Source organism: Molothrus aeneus, chromosome 17 (genome assembly GCF_037042795.1).
Source record: "Molothrus aeneus isolate 106 chromosome 17, BPBGC_Maene_1.0, whole genome shotgun sequence".
Lineage (NCBI taxonomy): Eukaryota > Metazoa > Chordata > Aves > Passeriformes > Icteridae > Molothrus > Molothrus aeneus.
Window position 1 is genome coordinate 4712322 of NC_089662.1, and position 15475 is coordinate 4727796.

At 43.2% G+C, this 15475-nt stretch overlaps 2 protein-coding genes across 3 annotated transcripts in view; both read left to right on the top strand.

The window, feature by feature from the left end:
• Positions 1 to 587: 587 nt before the first annotated feature.
• LOC136563970 (protein FAM83D-B-like) lies at positions 588 to 3605 on the top strand. The gene is made up of 4 exons (XM_066561684.1): positions 588 to 1037; positions 1946 to 2113; positions 2694 to 2818; positions 3041 to 3605. The coding sequence occupies exons 1-4, from the start codon at positions 588 to 590 to the stop codon at positions 3429 to 3431; spliced, it is 1134 nt and encodes a 377-aa protein (XP_066417781.1). The 3' UTR covers positions 3432 to 3605.
• Positions 3606 to 6715: 3110 nt separating this feature from the next.
• The window catches only part of DHX35 (DEAH-box helicase 35), a 29936-nt gene continuing 21176 nt past the window's right edge, over positions 6716 to 15475 (top strand). The window contains exons 1-10 of one of the 2 annotated variants that reach the window (XM_066561683.1): positions 6716 to 6793; positions 8176 to 8309; positions 8715 to 8807; positions 8963 to 9040; positions 10627 to 10731; positions 11587 to 11648; positions 12284 to 12353; positions 12978 to 13037; positions 14879 to 14991; positions 15154 to 15250. In XM_066561683.1, the coding sequence (XP_066417780.1) occupies positions 6754 to 6793; positions 8176 to 8309; positions 8715 to 8807; positions 8963 to 9040; positions 10627 to 10731; positions 11587 to 11648; positions 12284 to 12353; positions 12978 to 13037; positions 14879 to 14991; positions 15154 to 15250 (852 nt within the window). In that variant the 5' untranslated portion in view covers positions 6716 to 6753. The remainder of the gene's footprint in view (positions 6794 to 8175; positions 8310 to 8714; positions 8808 to 8962; positions 9041 to 10626; positions 10732 to 11586; positions 11649 to 12283; positions 12354 to 12977; positions 13038 to 14878; positions 14992 to 15153; positions 15251 to 15475) is intronic. The other variant, XM_066561681.1, reaches the window with a different exon arrangement.

Sequence of the window (15475 nt, forward strand, 5' to 3'; positions counted from 1 at the left end):
GCACTTGTTCAAAATGATAAGGTACTTTATTGCTTGATTTGTGGATCTGGAACACTGGCACCAAACCAAGCTGCATGGAGGGAGCCAAGATTACACCTTCAAAGCCAATATCGAGTTGTATTTTTAAGAGCCCAAGTCCTGCAGTTCCTGAATGTATGTAAAATTACCTTGTTTGTTCTATGTGTTTTTTGACTTTATTATGCCGTGCAGCTGTTAAGGTACTCTAACAGGAACAAGAAACAGTTTACAAATAAACTCCTTTTTGCCTTGGGGGCTTTCACCTGATCATCGCTGAGCTTTGCTTTCTGTTTATTTGGCATTTTAAATCGGGGTGACTAAGTCACTTCGTCGCCGCTCGGTCCTTTCCGGCTGGGGCCATTTGCCCTCTCCAACTTTTGGAGCAGCCTTTTGATGCGGGCTGGGCTGATCTTCCTCCTTCGAGGCTGGCGCTTCCCTGGGCGTGGGGAAGGCTGCGGGCTGTGCCACCCGTGACTGTGCCGTGGGCGAGCGGCCGGGAGGAGCGGAGCCGGGCGGGGAAGGAGCAGGAGCGCTATAAAGAGCCGGGGCAGCGCCGGGGCGCTCCGGCCATGGCCAACGCGTCGCAGTGTCTGGAGGAGGGCTCGGGGCGCTGGCCGCCGCCGGCCGGGCCGTACAGCGAGGCGCAGCGGCTGGCGCTGGAGGAGCTGGTGGCGGGCGGCCCCGAGGCGCTGCGCGCTTTCCTGCGGCGGGAGCAGCTGCCGCCCTTCCTGTCGGAGCCCGAGGTGCAGGACATCGCTCGGGCCGCGCTGCCGCCCGCCGCGGGCCCGGAGCCGGCGGCCGAGCCCTCGGCCGGAGCCTCGCTGGACGCCTCGTCGCTCACCTACTTCCCCGAGCGCTCGGAGCTGGAGCCGCCCGCGCTGGAGCTGGGCTGGCCGGGCTTCGCCAGCGGCGCCTTCCGCGGGCTGACGCGGGTGGAGGCGCATTTCCAGCCCGGCTGCGGGGACAGCATCTACGGCTGCAAGGAGGCGGTGCGGCGCCAGATCCGCTCCGCCCGGCAGGTGAGAGAGTGAGTGAGTGGGTAAATGAGTGAGTGAGTGCCCGCGGAGCGCCCGCTCCCGCTGCGCGGCTTCCCGGGGCCGCCTCGTCCTTTCCCGCTTACTCTTACATACTCTTACTTACATACTCTTCCGTTTTTAATTACTCTGCTGTTTCGTATTGCTTCATGTCTTTTCCGCCCTCTTTTGTAGTTATTTTTTAATCAGGTTCATCATTTGCCAGCTTTTTCCACTCCCACAGTGCTGAAAACCGGGTCCGGGCTCTCTGGGTGCCGCTGAGTTCTCTCGGATTTGGCACCCGGAGTGCCCATTCCCGGCTCTCTGAAAGAGTCGTTGCTTCCCTATCCTACAGAGGATCCAGAAATCCACAAATCCTGGGGTTCAGATCGTGGGGGAGATCTGCGAGGGTAGGAGCTGGCTCTCAAGGGATGTTTTAATCAGATCTTGACTTGAAATATGAGAATCTGAATAGTAAGGTGAGGATGAACCTGACTTTTATCTCAAACAGAGAGCTGAGATATAAAGAGCAGTCAGACACTGGTGGTTTTGGGTTTTCTTACTGTTTCTTTTTATATTTGAAATGTTGGAAGATGGGAAAACTGTAGTATTGGAAGTAAGCTCAACTTTTTCTTCTGGCAATGCTTTTGAGGAAAAGTCATCTGTTCTCAAGAAAAAAACCTCTCCTGCTTAGGAAGAGATCAAATTGCCTAACATAGGGCAAAACCAAGGGTCTAGTTCTATCTCAGGGTGAGGAAGAACACTCTTTATCACAGAAGATTGTACCATGTTCCATAACCACCTGAAAAAAAGTCAGGGGGGAGTATTTAATTTGAAACTCAAATTTCTCATGTGCTATCTCTTTTGCAATGCTGTGGAAACAGTCTAATGGTTTCTTCTGAAACTCATTTCAGATGATTGCCCTGGTTATGGATTCCTTCACAGACACTGATATCTTCACAGACCTCTTGGAAGCCTGTAGCCAACGGCAAGTTAAAGTGTATATCCTTCTAGATCAGTCTTCATTTTCCCATTTTCTAAAAATGTGCAAGGATCTGGGAGTTGACCTTGAGCAGGAAAAGGTGAGCCTTGTCATATTTATAGGGGTAGGGAACTGATCATCTTATGGCTGTAATCTTTAAGCTGTGAAGTGAAGAAATTATTATACTTGCTGCCACAACTTAAAATGGGTGTTATGTAGCTCCAGCTCTATCTTGGAAGATTTAACTATTCCTACATAAGATAGTAATTAATAGAAAATCTGAAACCTTTGTAATTGGATGTCACAGCTGCTTTCTGAGCACAAATACTAATTGAAAGTTCAAGGAAATGCAGGAGGAATGTCCAACTCCTAAAGCATGACTGGAGTTGCTTGGGCTTGTCGAGACTTTGAAGGATGAGGGAGAAGCAGGTTCTCAGGAGTCTGTGGAATTTGGATCCTGATGATTAGGTGACAGGAATTTTCACAGTCCCATTCTGCACGGTCAGTTTATGGGTTTGCCCCTAAATGTCACCTCTTTGCCTACAAAATTCTCACTTTGTTCCCTGTGGGTGACTCTTGTGCCAGTGCACAGTTCATCAGGGATGGCTGTTGCTGTGTTACTCCTTTAATGCAATCACTGAACTTTGCAGTGCACCTGACTCTTGCTGTGTCATTAACAGCTGATGAGGGTTCGGATTATCACGGGGCGCACGTACTGCACCAGGTCGGGCACCAAAATCATTGGAAAAGTCCGGGAAAAGTTCATGTTGATTGATGGCATTAGAGTGACCACAGGCTCCTACAGGCAAGTGCCAATTTCTTTCTGTTGCTTTACATGATTTCTCTCCATAGAAAGGAAAACTGATCAGATTTTATGACCAACTTTTATCCTTAAAAGCGCCCACTGCTCATCAGTTGGGTTGTAAGAACAACATAACTAAACGTGATGAAGGAGAATTTCCAGTGAATATTTTCTTTACTGATTATTTGGAATTAACTCATCATTTTCTCACTCTTCCTTTGCTAGTTTTACGTGGACAGATGGGAAGCTGAACAGCAGTAACATTTTGATCCTGTCAGGCCCCGCAGTTGCACACTTTGACCTGGAATTTCGGATTCTTCATTCACGGTCAAAGCCTATCAACCTCAAAGAGTTTTCTAGCTGCAAGAAGAACAGGGTGTGGGACCAGCTGTTCAGGATAACAGTGGCTTCCAGAGACATGACCAGGGAACACTTCCTGAGAATGGAATTTTTGTATCTGAGAGCATTTGTAGGAGATCTGAAGAGGAAGAGGAGCTGGCTGCACGCCTCCAGGGAGGCCCTGTACAGCCCAAATAACACGCTGCACACCTCTCCCCCGCTGACTAAGAGGAATGGCTCCCTGGTTATGAGGCCACACTGGATCATAGAGAGATGAACTGCATGTCCATGCAGAGCAAGCAGCAGAAACTCAGGAACCACGTCTGTCCATCCCTGCCCAGCACTGTCCTGCAGTGTGTTTGTGAGGGCAGCTGGGAAAGAAACCTCAGACTGAGAGAAAGTGAGACTGGAATTGTGGCTTTGTTTGAAGAATACTATACAGCCATTATTACTTCTACTACTACATTATGACTTCTACTATTCTGTTAAATTTTCATTTCTCAACCTGTTCATGCATGTTTTAAACTTATGGGTTGGCATGGGTTGGCAGTGTCACAGCTCAGTAGCTCAACCCTTTTTTTTTTTTTTTTTGTTTAGAAATCTAGGTATTGAAATTCATATTGCTTGAAAGTCTGTTCCAAGATGAAAGCAGGCTCTGAAATCAGTCTTGGTCTTGTACAAACTCTCCACCAACTGGTTCATGACACAAACCAGGAGTAACCCTAATCTAGAAACCAGTAGGTCAGTACCACACTACTACTCCTCCAATGTTACATTTTCTTCATACAAAGCTATGCTGGCAGGCAGAATGAGCTAATGTGTCAGCAAACAAGGCTTTAGTGTGACTGAATTTCAAATGGCCTTTATATTAGACTGCTAGGGTTGTTGGACATCATGCAATAAATGTGTGAGTGATAATATCCTAAAGGACCCACTATGTTTGTAGGAGAGCCAAATGAGACCAATTCCTTGGCATTACCAGACAGACTTTTTGTTATCTTTGTGTCTGCTGCTGTTGTCTGGTTGTGTGGGAAAAGCTGAGTAGATCTGAAATCTGTGAAGCTGCTGCCTCTTCACAGAAGTCCTAATTTCACCAGAAATGCAATGACACAGAAGTCAGTGGCAGAACCATTTTTAAGGTCTCTTGGAAGCTCAATTTTATATTATTATTTTTTAATCCATTCATTTCTGGAGAGAAAAAAAATCACCCTCAAAAGAATAAGTTATCCTCACAAACAGCTGCACATTGAGGCACTGAAGTTACAGCAGCCTGCCAATGCAGATACTCATTAGCCAAAACAAAGGTTTATCATTTCTCAATTTATCTTGTGGCTCTTCGACTACAAAATACTCAGATATGTGCTTGTGTGAGTGTCTTGTGGGTTCTGGGCTTCAGAGGGGAAGGTTAAAACTTGGCAGAGGAATTTCACGTGGGTTTCAGCTAAACAGCAGCAAGGTGACATTAAACTGGACAGATGGAGCTTGCAGAAATGTACATTGCAAAAATGTACTGATTAGTATGCAGCTAATCTGGGCCCTCTTTCTTCTGCACTGACAATCATGGAAATGTAATCACTCTGGCTCTCCTAATCTGTAAATATTCAATAGTTCATAGCTTTGTACTATTAACTTCCATCCAGATGTAAAGAAGTTTGAAAGATGTATTTTTATTCTTAGCTCTATTTTCCATAAAGGCAAACCCCATACAATGTTGGACTCTATGCAAAATACTGTTTGTGCAAGTCTTATTTTCATAATAATTATCTGTATATATTTTCTCAAGCATAACTTCTCCACTTGCTATTCATCTCATTACTTTAATAGGCAGCTCTTTCCATGTGGGATTTTTTCTCAATGATTACTAATATATTGATGATACAAAATACTGTGAGTTGTGTTTATTTTTGATAGTGTGGACTCAGTATCAAAAGTACATTGAAACATATACTTAGAACGTTAAAGAACATCATAATTATAACTTAATAACCTCTTTTACATATGGTTACTCAGCATAACAGGGAGGTAGAGTGTTGTGAGGTACAGTTTGTGTTAATCACCATAACTGCACTGCTAGTGTGGGAGGTTATAAGAATATAAGATGTGATTAGATTTTTACTTTCCCATAAGCATGAATATATGACAGTATTACTAAACTTACTAGAAACAGTTTGGGCTTTCAATTTTTTATATTTCCTTTAGCTTCTACTTAATTAACTCAAAGCCTACATTAAGTTTGATTCAATATTAACTTCCATGGGCTTTCATGGCTGTGTTTGTAGTCTAAACAGGCTGTAAGCAGGCTGTGGTGGGGCACAGCTGTATCTATTCACTATTAGTATGATAATTTTCTTTTTTGTCCTTTACACCTTGCCTGGTGTAAAGTGCAGCAGCTGTGGAGGCATCCTTCACTGGAGAGGGAATCAGCTCTAATTAATTAATTAATGAGCAGGGACTTTCTGGCAGTGATCTTTCGACCCCGTTAAATGCTCCCCCAGGTGACCACAGAAGGGGTGGGGTTGGAAAAGACCTTAAAGCCAATCTCATCCCAACCACTGCCATGAGCAGGGATGCATTTCACTATCCCAGGTTGCTCCAAGCCTCAACTTGGTCATGGACACTGCCAGGGATCCAGGGGCAGCCCCAGCTTCTGTGCCAGGAAATAAGGTGCAAACCTGATGCCAGTTTGAACCTTATTCCCTCATAGTCCACTGTTCCTCGGCCAGCCACTGCCAAGCCACCCACTGCACTGCAGTTTGCTGGGCAGTACCTGTTCCTAAGTGCTAACAGGAACTCTGGTGTCTCTCGGCTGCAGATCTTTGCCTTGTGAGGGAAGAAAGGCAGAGAGAATGTGAAAAATGCCAATCACTTGTTTTTTAAAATTTTAAAAGTTTAACAGTAATAAAATTATAAAAATAGTGATACAATTAGAGTAATAATAATTTGGACAATTAGGATTAGGACAGTATGAGACAATAGAAACAAAGAGTTACAGATGTCCAGGTACCTTTTTCTGGGCAGCATAAGCCCGAAAAGGGACCCACGTTAACAGAGGATTAACCCTTAAAAACAACAGCCTGTTGCATATTCATACATGATGCATAAATTCCATTCAAACATAGGATTCTGTCTGGTCAGTGTCAATTTATAATCCTAACGGCATCTTCATGGCAGAGCGAGGCAGGAAGAAGTTCCTTTCTAGTGATAATGCAGCAATAAATTCTCTGTCTCTGAAAGATTTAGGTGTCCTGTGGCTGCTATCTCAGTGTGAGTCCTTTCTTTAGGAAAAAACAGTATCCTAAATAGCATAGTTTCTATTTTAACATTTTGTTACGACCTAAAACTATATTTGACACGCTACTTAAGAAAATTAACACAGCATTCCTTTCTGACACAACACATATAATATTCATTTGAATATTTGCGAGCAGCCTATCATAAAATACGCATTTTTCACGGGAAGAAGGGCGGATCTGCCACGGGCCAAAACCTTCGGGCACTACGCGTGAGGGGAGGGCCCGGGGGGGGGGGGGGGGGCGGTCTCCATGGCAACGCGGGCCGCGTCACGTGGGCGCCGCTTCCGGCCGCCCTCTCACCCCAAGATGGCGGCGCCCGTGGGGCCGGTGAAGTTTTGGAAGCCGGGTGAGGGATGTGGGGGTGCGGGATGTGGCGGTGCGGGGCACGGAGCCCCGCCGCGGGCTGCCCGCGGTGAGGGGTGCGGGGAATGGAGCCCTGCTAGCCGGGGTGAGGGGGACAGAGCTCCGAGCTGGCTGGCCGTGGTGAGGGGTGCGGCGCTGCCCCCCTCGGCTCTTTGGGGTCGCTGGCGCGTTTACAGTGAAGGGCAGCAAGGCTGTGAAAGGATTCGAGAATGTGTCTTATGAGGAGCGGCAGCTGGGTTTGTTTGCTTCGTCTCCAGAAGAGGAGGATTAGGGGTGACCTCATCGCTCCCTACAACTCCCTGACAGGAGGCTGTGCTGGTCCCTTCTGCCGTGTCTGCCGTCAGAGAACCGGGGAAATAGCCTTAAACTGAGACTCGGCATTAGCTATTATATTTTTTCCATTAGCTATTATAATTTTTTATTTCACTGTTCAGGTGGTCAGGCATTGGAATAATTTCCCGGGGAGGTGATGGAGTCACCCATCCCTGAGGGTTTTTAAGAGGCATCACAGTCCGATGCTGGGTGATTTACGGATTACAGTGGTGGTGCAGGGGTGATGGTTGGGCTTGATGATGGTGAAGGTCTTTTCCAACCTTGATGACTCCACGAGGGCAGTGGAGAAATGGCTGTTTCCTCCCTGCCCAAGCCCAGGGGGTGTTTGTGGCTCCCCTGGGTGCTGCCCGGTATGGGGTGGCAGGGGAGGGGATGGAGGGGGGTGGTTTGTAGGGTGGGTGTGCTGCCCTTTGCCGGGGTCTCCAGGGGATGTGAAGAGTGCAGGGGGATCCCAAGGAGTTCTGAGGGAGGAGCAAAATCCTGGCCATGGGTGGGAGTAACCGTGGTTAACACCAGGGAGAGCAGCTCCGAGAGAAGCACCTTGGAAATAATGTTGGTAATTGTTGATTTGTGGTAGAACTGCTTGGCAGCTCTGAAAAGGAGTAACCTTTTAACAGTGGGAGAAGTGCAAGCAAGGAAATTCTACAAAACAGGGAAATCCTCCTCTTTGCTCTCAGACTTTCCTGGTTGAATCTGCAGCTGGAGATGACCCATTCTGTTACTGAGATGAGTTTTTGTCTCTAGTTCCCTTGTGTGATTCCACAGTTTCAGTTGTCAGTAGCTTTGTGATAATTTGCAGCAGGAATAAATCAAGTTTCAGTTCCTGAGGTGAATTCAGAGCTGAAATGGGGGGCATATCCTTTGTTTATTGTTAGGTAATATTTCAATTGCTTTCACAGAAAACTTGTTTGGTTTTTTTTAAATGCTGTCACCCATGATTCCTACTTGTATGAAACATATTTCTTTTGGCTGTATTGTGATGTACCAGGCAGATGTGTGTTGTTCCAGTTAAAATTCACTCCTGTTGTGTAGGCTCAGAAGGTCCTGGTGTCAGTGTCTCAGAGGAGAGGCAGAGCCCTGCTGAGAGCAGCGCTGTCACTGTCATCTACAACCCTTATGCTTCCCTCTCCATTGAACAGCAAAGGCAAAAGCTGCCTGTTTTTAAGGTACAGGGGTTCTTTTTGATGTATTAAATGTGTTGTATGATGCCTGGTTCTTGTGGGTTTTTTTGTTTGTTTGTTTGTTTGGTTTTTTTTTTTTTTTGAAAGAGCAGTGTAAAATCACTTTGCAACATAAATAATAATTTTATGGCTTTGCTCTCTATTTGTTGGAATTTATTGTCCTGTTTGGCAACTGTAACTGACACTTCTCAGGGCTTTGTTGATGGATGTTATTTACTATATGCTGTACATGTCATTTATAGATTTTAAAGGACTCTTTAGCTTTTGGCAGTGAACTCCATGTAACAAGAAGCTACTGTGTCTGCCAGATATATAAATATTGTAATTTTAATAGTTTTCTTATTTTTGTACTATTTGCTTTTTATGTTTAAATGTCATCTTCTCTTTCAGCTCAGAAATCACATACTTTACCTAGTGGAGAACTATCAGACCCTGGTGATTATTGGGGAAACAGGATGTGGAAAATCAACACAGATTCCACAAGTAAGTGTCTGTTGGGTTGGTGAAATCAGGTAGTCCCTCAGGGGAATTCATGGGATATTGAGCAGAACCAGGTGAAAACACCAAGTGTGAGGGGCTGACACCTTGGTGTAAGCACAGCATGACAGTGTCTCTCTTCTCCCCACTGTTGTTTGCAGTACCTGGCAGAAGCTGGCTGGACAGCTGAAGGCAGAGTTGTTGGGGTGACACAGCCTCGTCGGGTCGCTGCAGTTTCAGTGAGTGTCCCCATCTCCCCAGTCTGCTGGCATTAGAACCTCCAGTGTATCAGCAGGTTTTGTTGAATGGCAGGAATCTGCACAAGCTCCTGAAGGAAAAGATGTTTCTGCTTGTCTTTCTCTAAGAGCTGCTGGTGTTACACACTGAATTCTACCTGATTAGTGGGTCTGGACAAACATTCCAGCATTCCAGAACTGCAGATGTAGAAGCTTTGAAGTAAAACTGACTGATGTCAGCAGAACTGTGTGCAGAACTTAGGGCTGAGCTGTGATTGACTCAGGACTAGGACTGTGCTTGTGTGACCCTCAACTTCTTTCACAAGGTGAAACAGTGATGTAAATCTGCATATAGTTATGCAGCCAGTGGAAGAAGCAAGAGATTGTGTACCTCTTTCTAGCAATTCATAACCAAGTTTTTAATATTTTTTTTTTGTGTTTGGTTTTGTTGTTTTTATGGGGTGTGGGTTTTTTTTTTTGGTTTCCCCTTGTAAAAATGTCAGGCAGAAGGAGAAACAGTTTTATTGTGAGAGATGTTTGCATATACATATTTTGTCTTGGAGAGCATAACATCATCTGGATGTGCTGTGAGGGGGAAAAGGAGATGCTGAGGGCAATGACTTCTCTCTGTTAGCAGGGTGCACAGAAAGCATCCACTGCTCTTTTGTCTTCACAACTGCTGCCAGGCTCTGATTTGGGTGAAGTTTCTGCTGCAGCATTCTTTTTATACAGAGAGCTGAGGTGCCATTTTATAACCCTCATTTTGCCTGTTCTCTGTAATATAGTAACTGGTATGTACAACACAGCAGCATTTACCTCAGTAGATACTGTAGAATCCAGTACTCCTTGACCAGATCCAGCCTGGTTAAGGGGACAGTCTCTAGCAGTGCTCTGCATCCTGTGCTTTGGGCAGTCTGCCTGCAGTGTCCTCCCTTTTCTCCTTCATAGGGCATCCAGCTGACAGAGCACAAGTTTTACAGGAGATGTTGTGAGTGCTGCAATGATTTCTCACAGCAAACTCTCTTCTCTTTCCCTTTCATGTCTCAATGTGTCATTTTTAAGCTTAAAATAGAAAGATTATTCCATTCAGGCTTAGTACATGGACACAGCAGGGTTTTTCTTTGAGACTGTTGTTGCAGCCTGCCTGGACTGTGGCTGTTACTGGAGATGAGAAATATAACTGATGATTTATTGCTTTGTCCCGAACTGAAAATGAGATTTTATTTTAATAGGTGACTTATCTGCTCTCCCATCTAGAGCATGGGGGTTGTTAGAAATAGAGCTAGGTAGCTGCAAAGATATAAAGCATAGTTTAGAAATTCCTGCACTTCTGCTTGCATTACCCAGATTGACAATTATCCTGAATTCTTGGGTGATAAGATTCCAACTGAAATCATGAATTCACTGCCTGTAGGCATGGGCTAGAGTGTCACTCAAATGACTGCCACTAACTTGTGGTTGGAATTCTACAGGGACTAATTCATGTATTGTGGAGTTTCATTGTGTCTTTAGATGTCTTTGTAGCTTGCCATGACACAAGGCTGCAGGGTGCTGAGCTGTTGGTTGCTCATGAGGATCTCTTTTCTCAGGTTGCAGGCCGAGTTGCTGATGAAAGAGGGGCAGTGCTGGGACATGAGGTTGGATATTGCATCCGCTTTGACGACTGCACAGACCCACAGGCCACAAGAATTAAGGTGAAACACCAACAGTGTGTGGTTACTCTGAAGGGATTGGTTGAAACTCTTCAAGTTCTTTTGCAAAATTAATGAGAACCTTGTGATGCCCACTTAAGAGAATAGGTAACATTTTGGTTTCCCAAGTGGGTACCCCAAAATTGTGCTTGAAATGGCTGTGGCAATCCAAACCTTAATAAAATGAGTATCTATTCCATTCTGCTAGTCTAACAAGCACCATTTTAAATCTAGAGGACAATTTCAGGGTATGGCCAGCTGTTGGTACAGCACTGGTGTGACCTGTGTGTCACTCAAAGTCATAGGGAAAGGCTGTAGTGAATCACAGATTAAAAGTATCCTCCTCTAACAATAGATTTTGATTAAAAGCACAGATAAAACCCAAGATGAGTAGGCTGAGAGATAATTTGGTGGATTAAATAGCAACTTTGCAGCTGTTTTTCAGTGCTATGAGCAATGTGAGTGTTGCTTGTGTTCTGCAGAAGAGGATTTGCTTTAGTTGTGCTGGAATAGCAGTGATGATGAATGAGACAATTTGCTTTGTGATTTTTTTTTCAGAGGTTGGTTCCTTTTACAGTGAAAGAAATGGAGATATTTGTTCATTAAATAGAGCTGAATTTAACTTTTTTAAGCGTGATTATTCATTTAGAGTTGGAAATTTGGAGGGTTTTACCATCAATTCTTACCTAGCTCAAGACCATATTTGCCATCACAGTCTAATTTGGTAGATCATTAGAAGATTAAAGGCCAGGAAACATTCAGGAAAAAGCCTACAAAAGCATCTATAAAAATCACAGTTAGTGGAGACTATATAACAAGAATTGTTTTACTTTTTTTTTTTTTTTCATTTACTTCTAGTTTCTAACTGATGGTATGCTGGTGAGGGAAATGATGGCTGATCCTTTGTTAACAAGATACAGGTAAGAAAACGTAGAATGAGTGCTTTCTGAAGTGCAATTTGGTAAAAACCTGCTTTTTTCAAGCTATTATGATAGCAGTTTTTATAAATCATTAGTGGCTATTATAAATTAAATACCAAAAAAGTGAAAATTATTGTAGAAGTCTGAGTTTTTTATGTTGTAAAAACAACATTGTTTTTAGCAAAACATACTGTTAGTTGATCATTGCAACACCAAAACCAACAGGATTTGAACCTGTAGTTTTGAGACAAAAGCTAAGAGGGCCTAATGGAGTCTGAATTGTTTAATTCCCTGATTTTATTTTTTCTTCCTTATACTAATAAAACAAACCAACAACAAACAGGCTTTTCTGATATCCAGAAAACCTATGCAGTACAGACTTGTTTTCTTCTACTCCTTTCCAAAAACTAGCCTGATTAGAGAACAGTGTGTATGTCCCATGTGATGTCAGGTACATTTTTCTCCCTGCTTCACTGCTGGAAGCTTTTTAAACTTCACCAGTTCTGTAAGTGGCTGTGAACAGTAACAGTCCAGCAGCAGATTTCAAATAATGCTGTTCCTAGAGGACAGGGAGACACTGATTCTAGTGTCAGTCAAGTAATTTCTGAAACCTTACCTTTCTGCTTTTTTCACAGTGTCCTCATGCTGGATGAAGCTCATGAAAGGACTCTTTATACAGACATTGCCATTGGCTTACTAAAAAAGGTAATTCTTTAATTCACTGTAAATCTGTAATTTTAATTTGGTGATTTTAATACAGCTCTCTGTAACTGTTTTAATTTCCATCCTTTTCATTCAACCTCTGATCCTGATGGCTGGTAATTGAGGGAGTGTGATTGCTGCTTCCTCATTTAGGGAGTGTGACTGCTGCTTCCTCATTTATCCTGCAGCCTGTTGTACATACCCAGCTATTTACTTTGGTCATCTGACATTGAGGATCCTCTGTTTCTTTCCCCTGATGCTGAAATGTCTCCTTAGCTGATAGTTCCAAAAATACACTGTTGATTCTGCTGTTGCTGATCATGTGAAGTGATCTGATTGGGGCTTGTTGCTGACTTTCAGCCTACTAAAGATCTGACTCCTACCAGAAATCAAGAGTAAATTAAAATAACTGACTGAATGCCCTTAAAATAAATACATAAAACTATTAAACAGTCATTGGGTTCTTAGACCTGTGTGGTGATATGGCTGCTTCATTCATCACCTGTCTTGTAGTTTAAAGGAGTTTTACAGAGAGGTTTCTGGTAATCTGGATTCTCTAAATCTTGGTTCTAGTCTTATATTTCAGAAAGCAGTTTGAACTCTGGCTGTTGTTGGTCTCTCTCCCAGGTTCAGAAGAAGCGTGGGGATCTTCGCCTGATTGTGGCTTCAGCCACCTTGGATGCAGAGGTACAGCTCAGAGATTTGGGTTGAAATGAGGTGACATTAGGTGACAGCTCCACTGCTGCTATTCATGTACAGCTTGTCCTCTGTGCTGCTGGAGTGGTTGCAGGAAAAAATCTGCTGTAGTTCAGTTGCTCTGTTTGGTTTTCATGTTCTATTAGCAAACTGTTTTGGATGTGAATTTAAATATGAATCTGTTTTTTATGTATTGATATCTTTTTTCTCCTTGTTTGTATTCTTTATGAAATTATGTTCTTTTGGCTTAATTTATTAAGGGACATTTAGCTCAGTTTTGCTGATAGAAATAACCTGAGGCAACTATAGACAAGTAAAACTAAGTGATAAATTAATAGATTGAGTTTCAGTGAGATCTTACAACATCCCTGATTGACTCATGGCCTGTGGACACTTATGTAAACTTACTTAAAACATCCTGAATTTCATTTTGAGTAGGAAGAGCAGAGGAACTCTTAGAGCTGAGCAGTGTTTCACCCAGCCCTGTGTTCTGCTTGTAGCAGCAGCAACAGGAGATGCTGTTCAGGGAGAGCACGTGAGGCTGTGCACCTGCTGTGGGTCTGTTCAGTCTGAGCTGCCTCAGCAGCTGCAGTAGCTGTAGTACAGATATTAGCACCTTCCTGCTGTTTCCCTCTACTGTGTGTTTATGGACCTGCTGTTTGTTCATTTGTCTTTGAATCTGTAAGTCTCCAGGACACCATGAGTAATTTTCAGGAGTTTGCCACCTGCTGTATAACGAAGTGCTTGGTCTAATTCTTCCAAACCTGTTAGTTTCATCAAGGATCTCCCAGTTCTTGCACTGGGGATTTGTGTTTAAAAAAAACCACCCCCAAAACCAGTTTTACATTTACTTTGTCACCTTTGATTCTGTAAACCTCAGCTGTGTCTTCTCAACCTTATGCTCCCCAAACAAAGCCTTTTCAGTCTCTCCTCATATGGCAGCTATTCCATCTCCTATATCATGTTCATTCCTCTTCTGCCCTTTTCCTAACTGCTCTGTCCTTAATAAGGTATGGTGGTGAGAGCTTGCATGTGGCACTGAAGATGTGGGCAGACAGACATTTCCTTTAATGACAAATACCATGTGCCATGAATGTTGGTAGTGTGCTGTGCTCTGGTAGTGTTTGCACTGCTGTGTATCCTGTACATTACAATGCAAAATTTTAACTGCCAAAATCCACATTTCAAATAGATGACAGTTAATCTAAAATGAGTTAATATGAGCAAAATGATTGGTGTGACTATATAAATATCTTTTTTAATACAGAGAGTTGATGGTTATCTCTACAATGCTCATAAAAGTTGAGATGAATTATATGGGTCCTTAAGTTCCATCTTTTGCTGTTATTTATTCAAAATACTTCATGACAATAGATCTAAATTTATGAAGGGGTCTCACAATACATAAATCAAAAACTTTCATAAATCATGCCTAACTCTGCTTTTACAAAGTGAGGTCTTGGTGTTCAGTAAGGGCTGTAGAATTTACTCACTCACCCAAAAATGGATGAGAATATGCAGGCCCTACACAAACCTTTTTGCACCAATTATTTCTAAGTTCTTCTTAGCTTTGACTTTGCTAATTTAATTTTATTTCCCTTTCCAATTTTTACTTCTCAAAGTAATAAACATGCAATGCTATTTGTGCTAAATGCCTGAACCCCAGACAGAATAGAAGGCAACAAAATCAAACTTCCACATTTTTTAATTGGCAGTATCAAATTGATGAAGTAAACATCCAGGTAGTAGTAATTTAACTTCTTTGTCTTTAGGTTTTTCTCTCCATTCCTTGAAATGTCAACCTGAAACTGTTTGTTTGTATTTTAATGCAGAAATTCAGGGATTTCTTTAATCAAAATGATACCGGTGACCCCAGCAAAGACACCAGTGTGATCCTCACTGTTGAGGGGAGGACGTTTCCAGTGGACATCTTTTACCTGCAGAGGTGTGTTCCTGGTCTGGGCAGTAGTGACACTGTGCAACTGTGCTATCATTTTGTCTAGATGAGAGCTCTGGTGTCCCAAAGCTGCTCTGTTTGTCCCTGCTGGAGGGGAGCAATCTGTACCTATTTTTCTGCTCATGTCTCTGCTGTTTTCTCTCCCCATAGCCCTGTTCCTGACTATATAAAATCAACTGTGGAAACTACAATGAAAATTCACCAGATGGAGAATGATGGTGATATTCTGGCATTTTTAACTGGCCAGGTATAGACATAAGCTATTTTTTTTCCTTTTATTTACAGTGCTGTATTGTGAGCTTTGCAAAGCTGCCTCAGTCTCCTGAGGCTTTCCTTAGTTGTGCTTACTTTATCCTCAGTAAAGATGACAAACATTTCTCTATTGATGGGAGCAAAACTAGGCCAGTCCCAAAGATGTGAAGACAATATATGGCCTGAATTTGTCAAAGCTAGTGATGGATGGTAGTTTTTG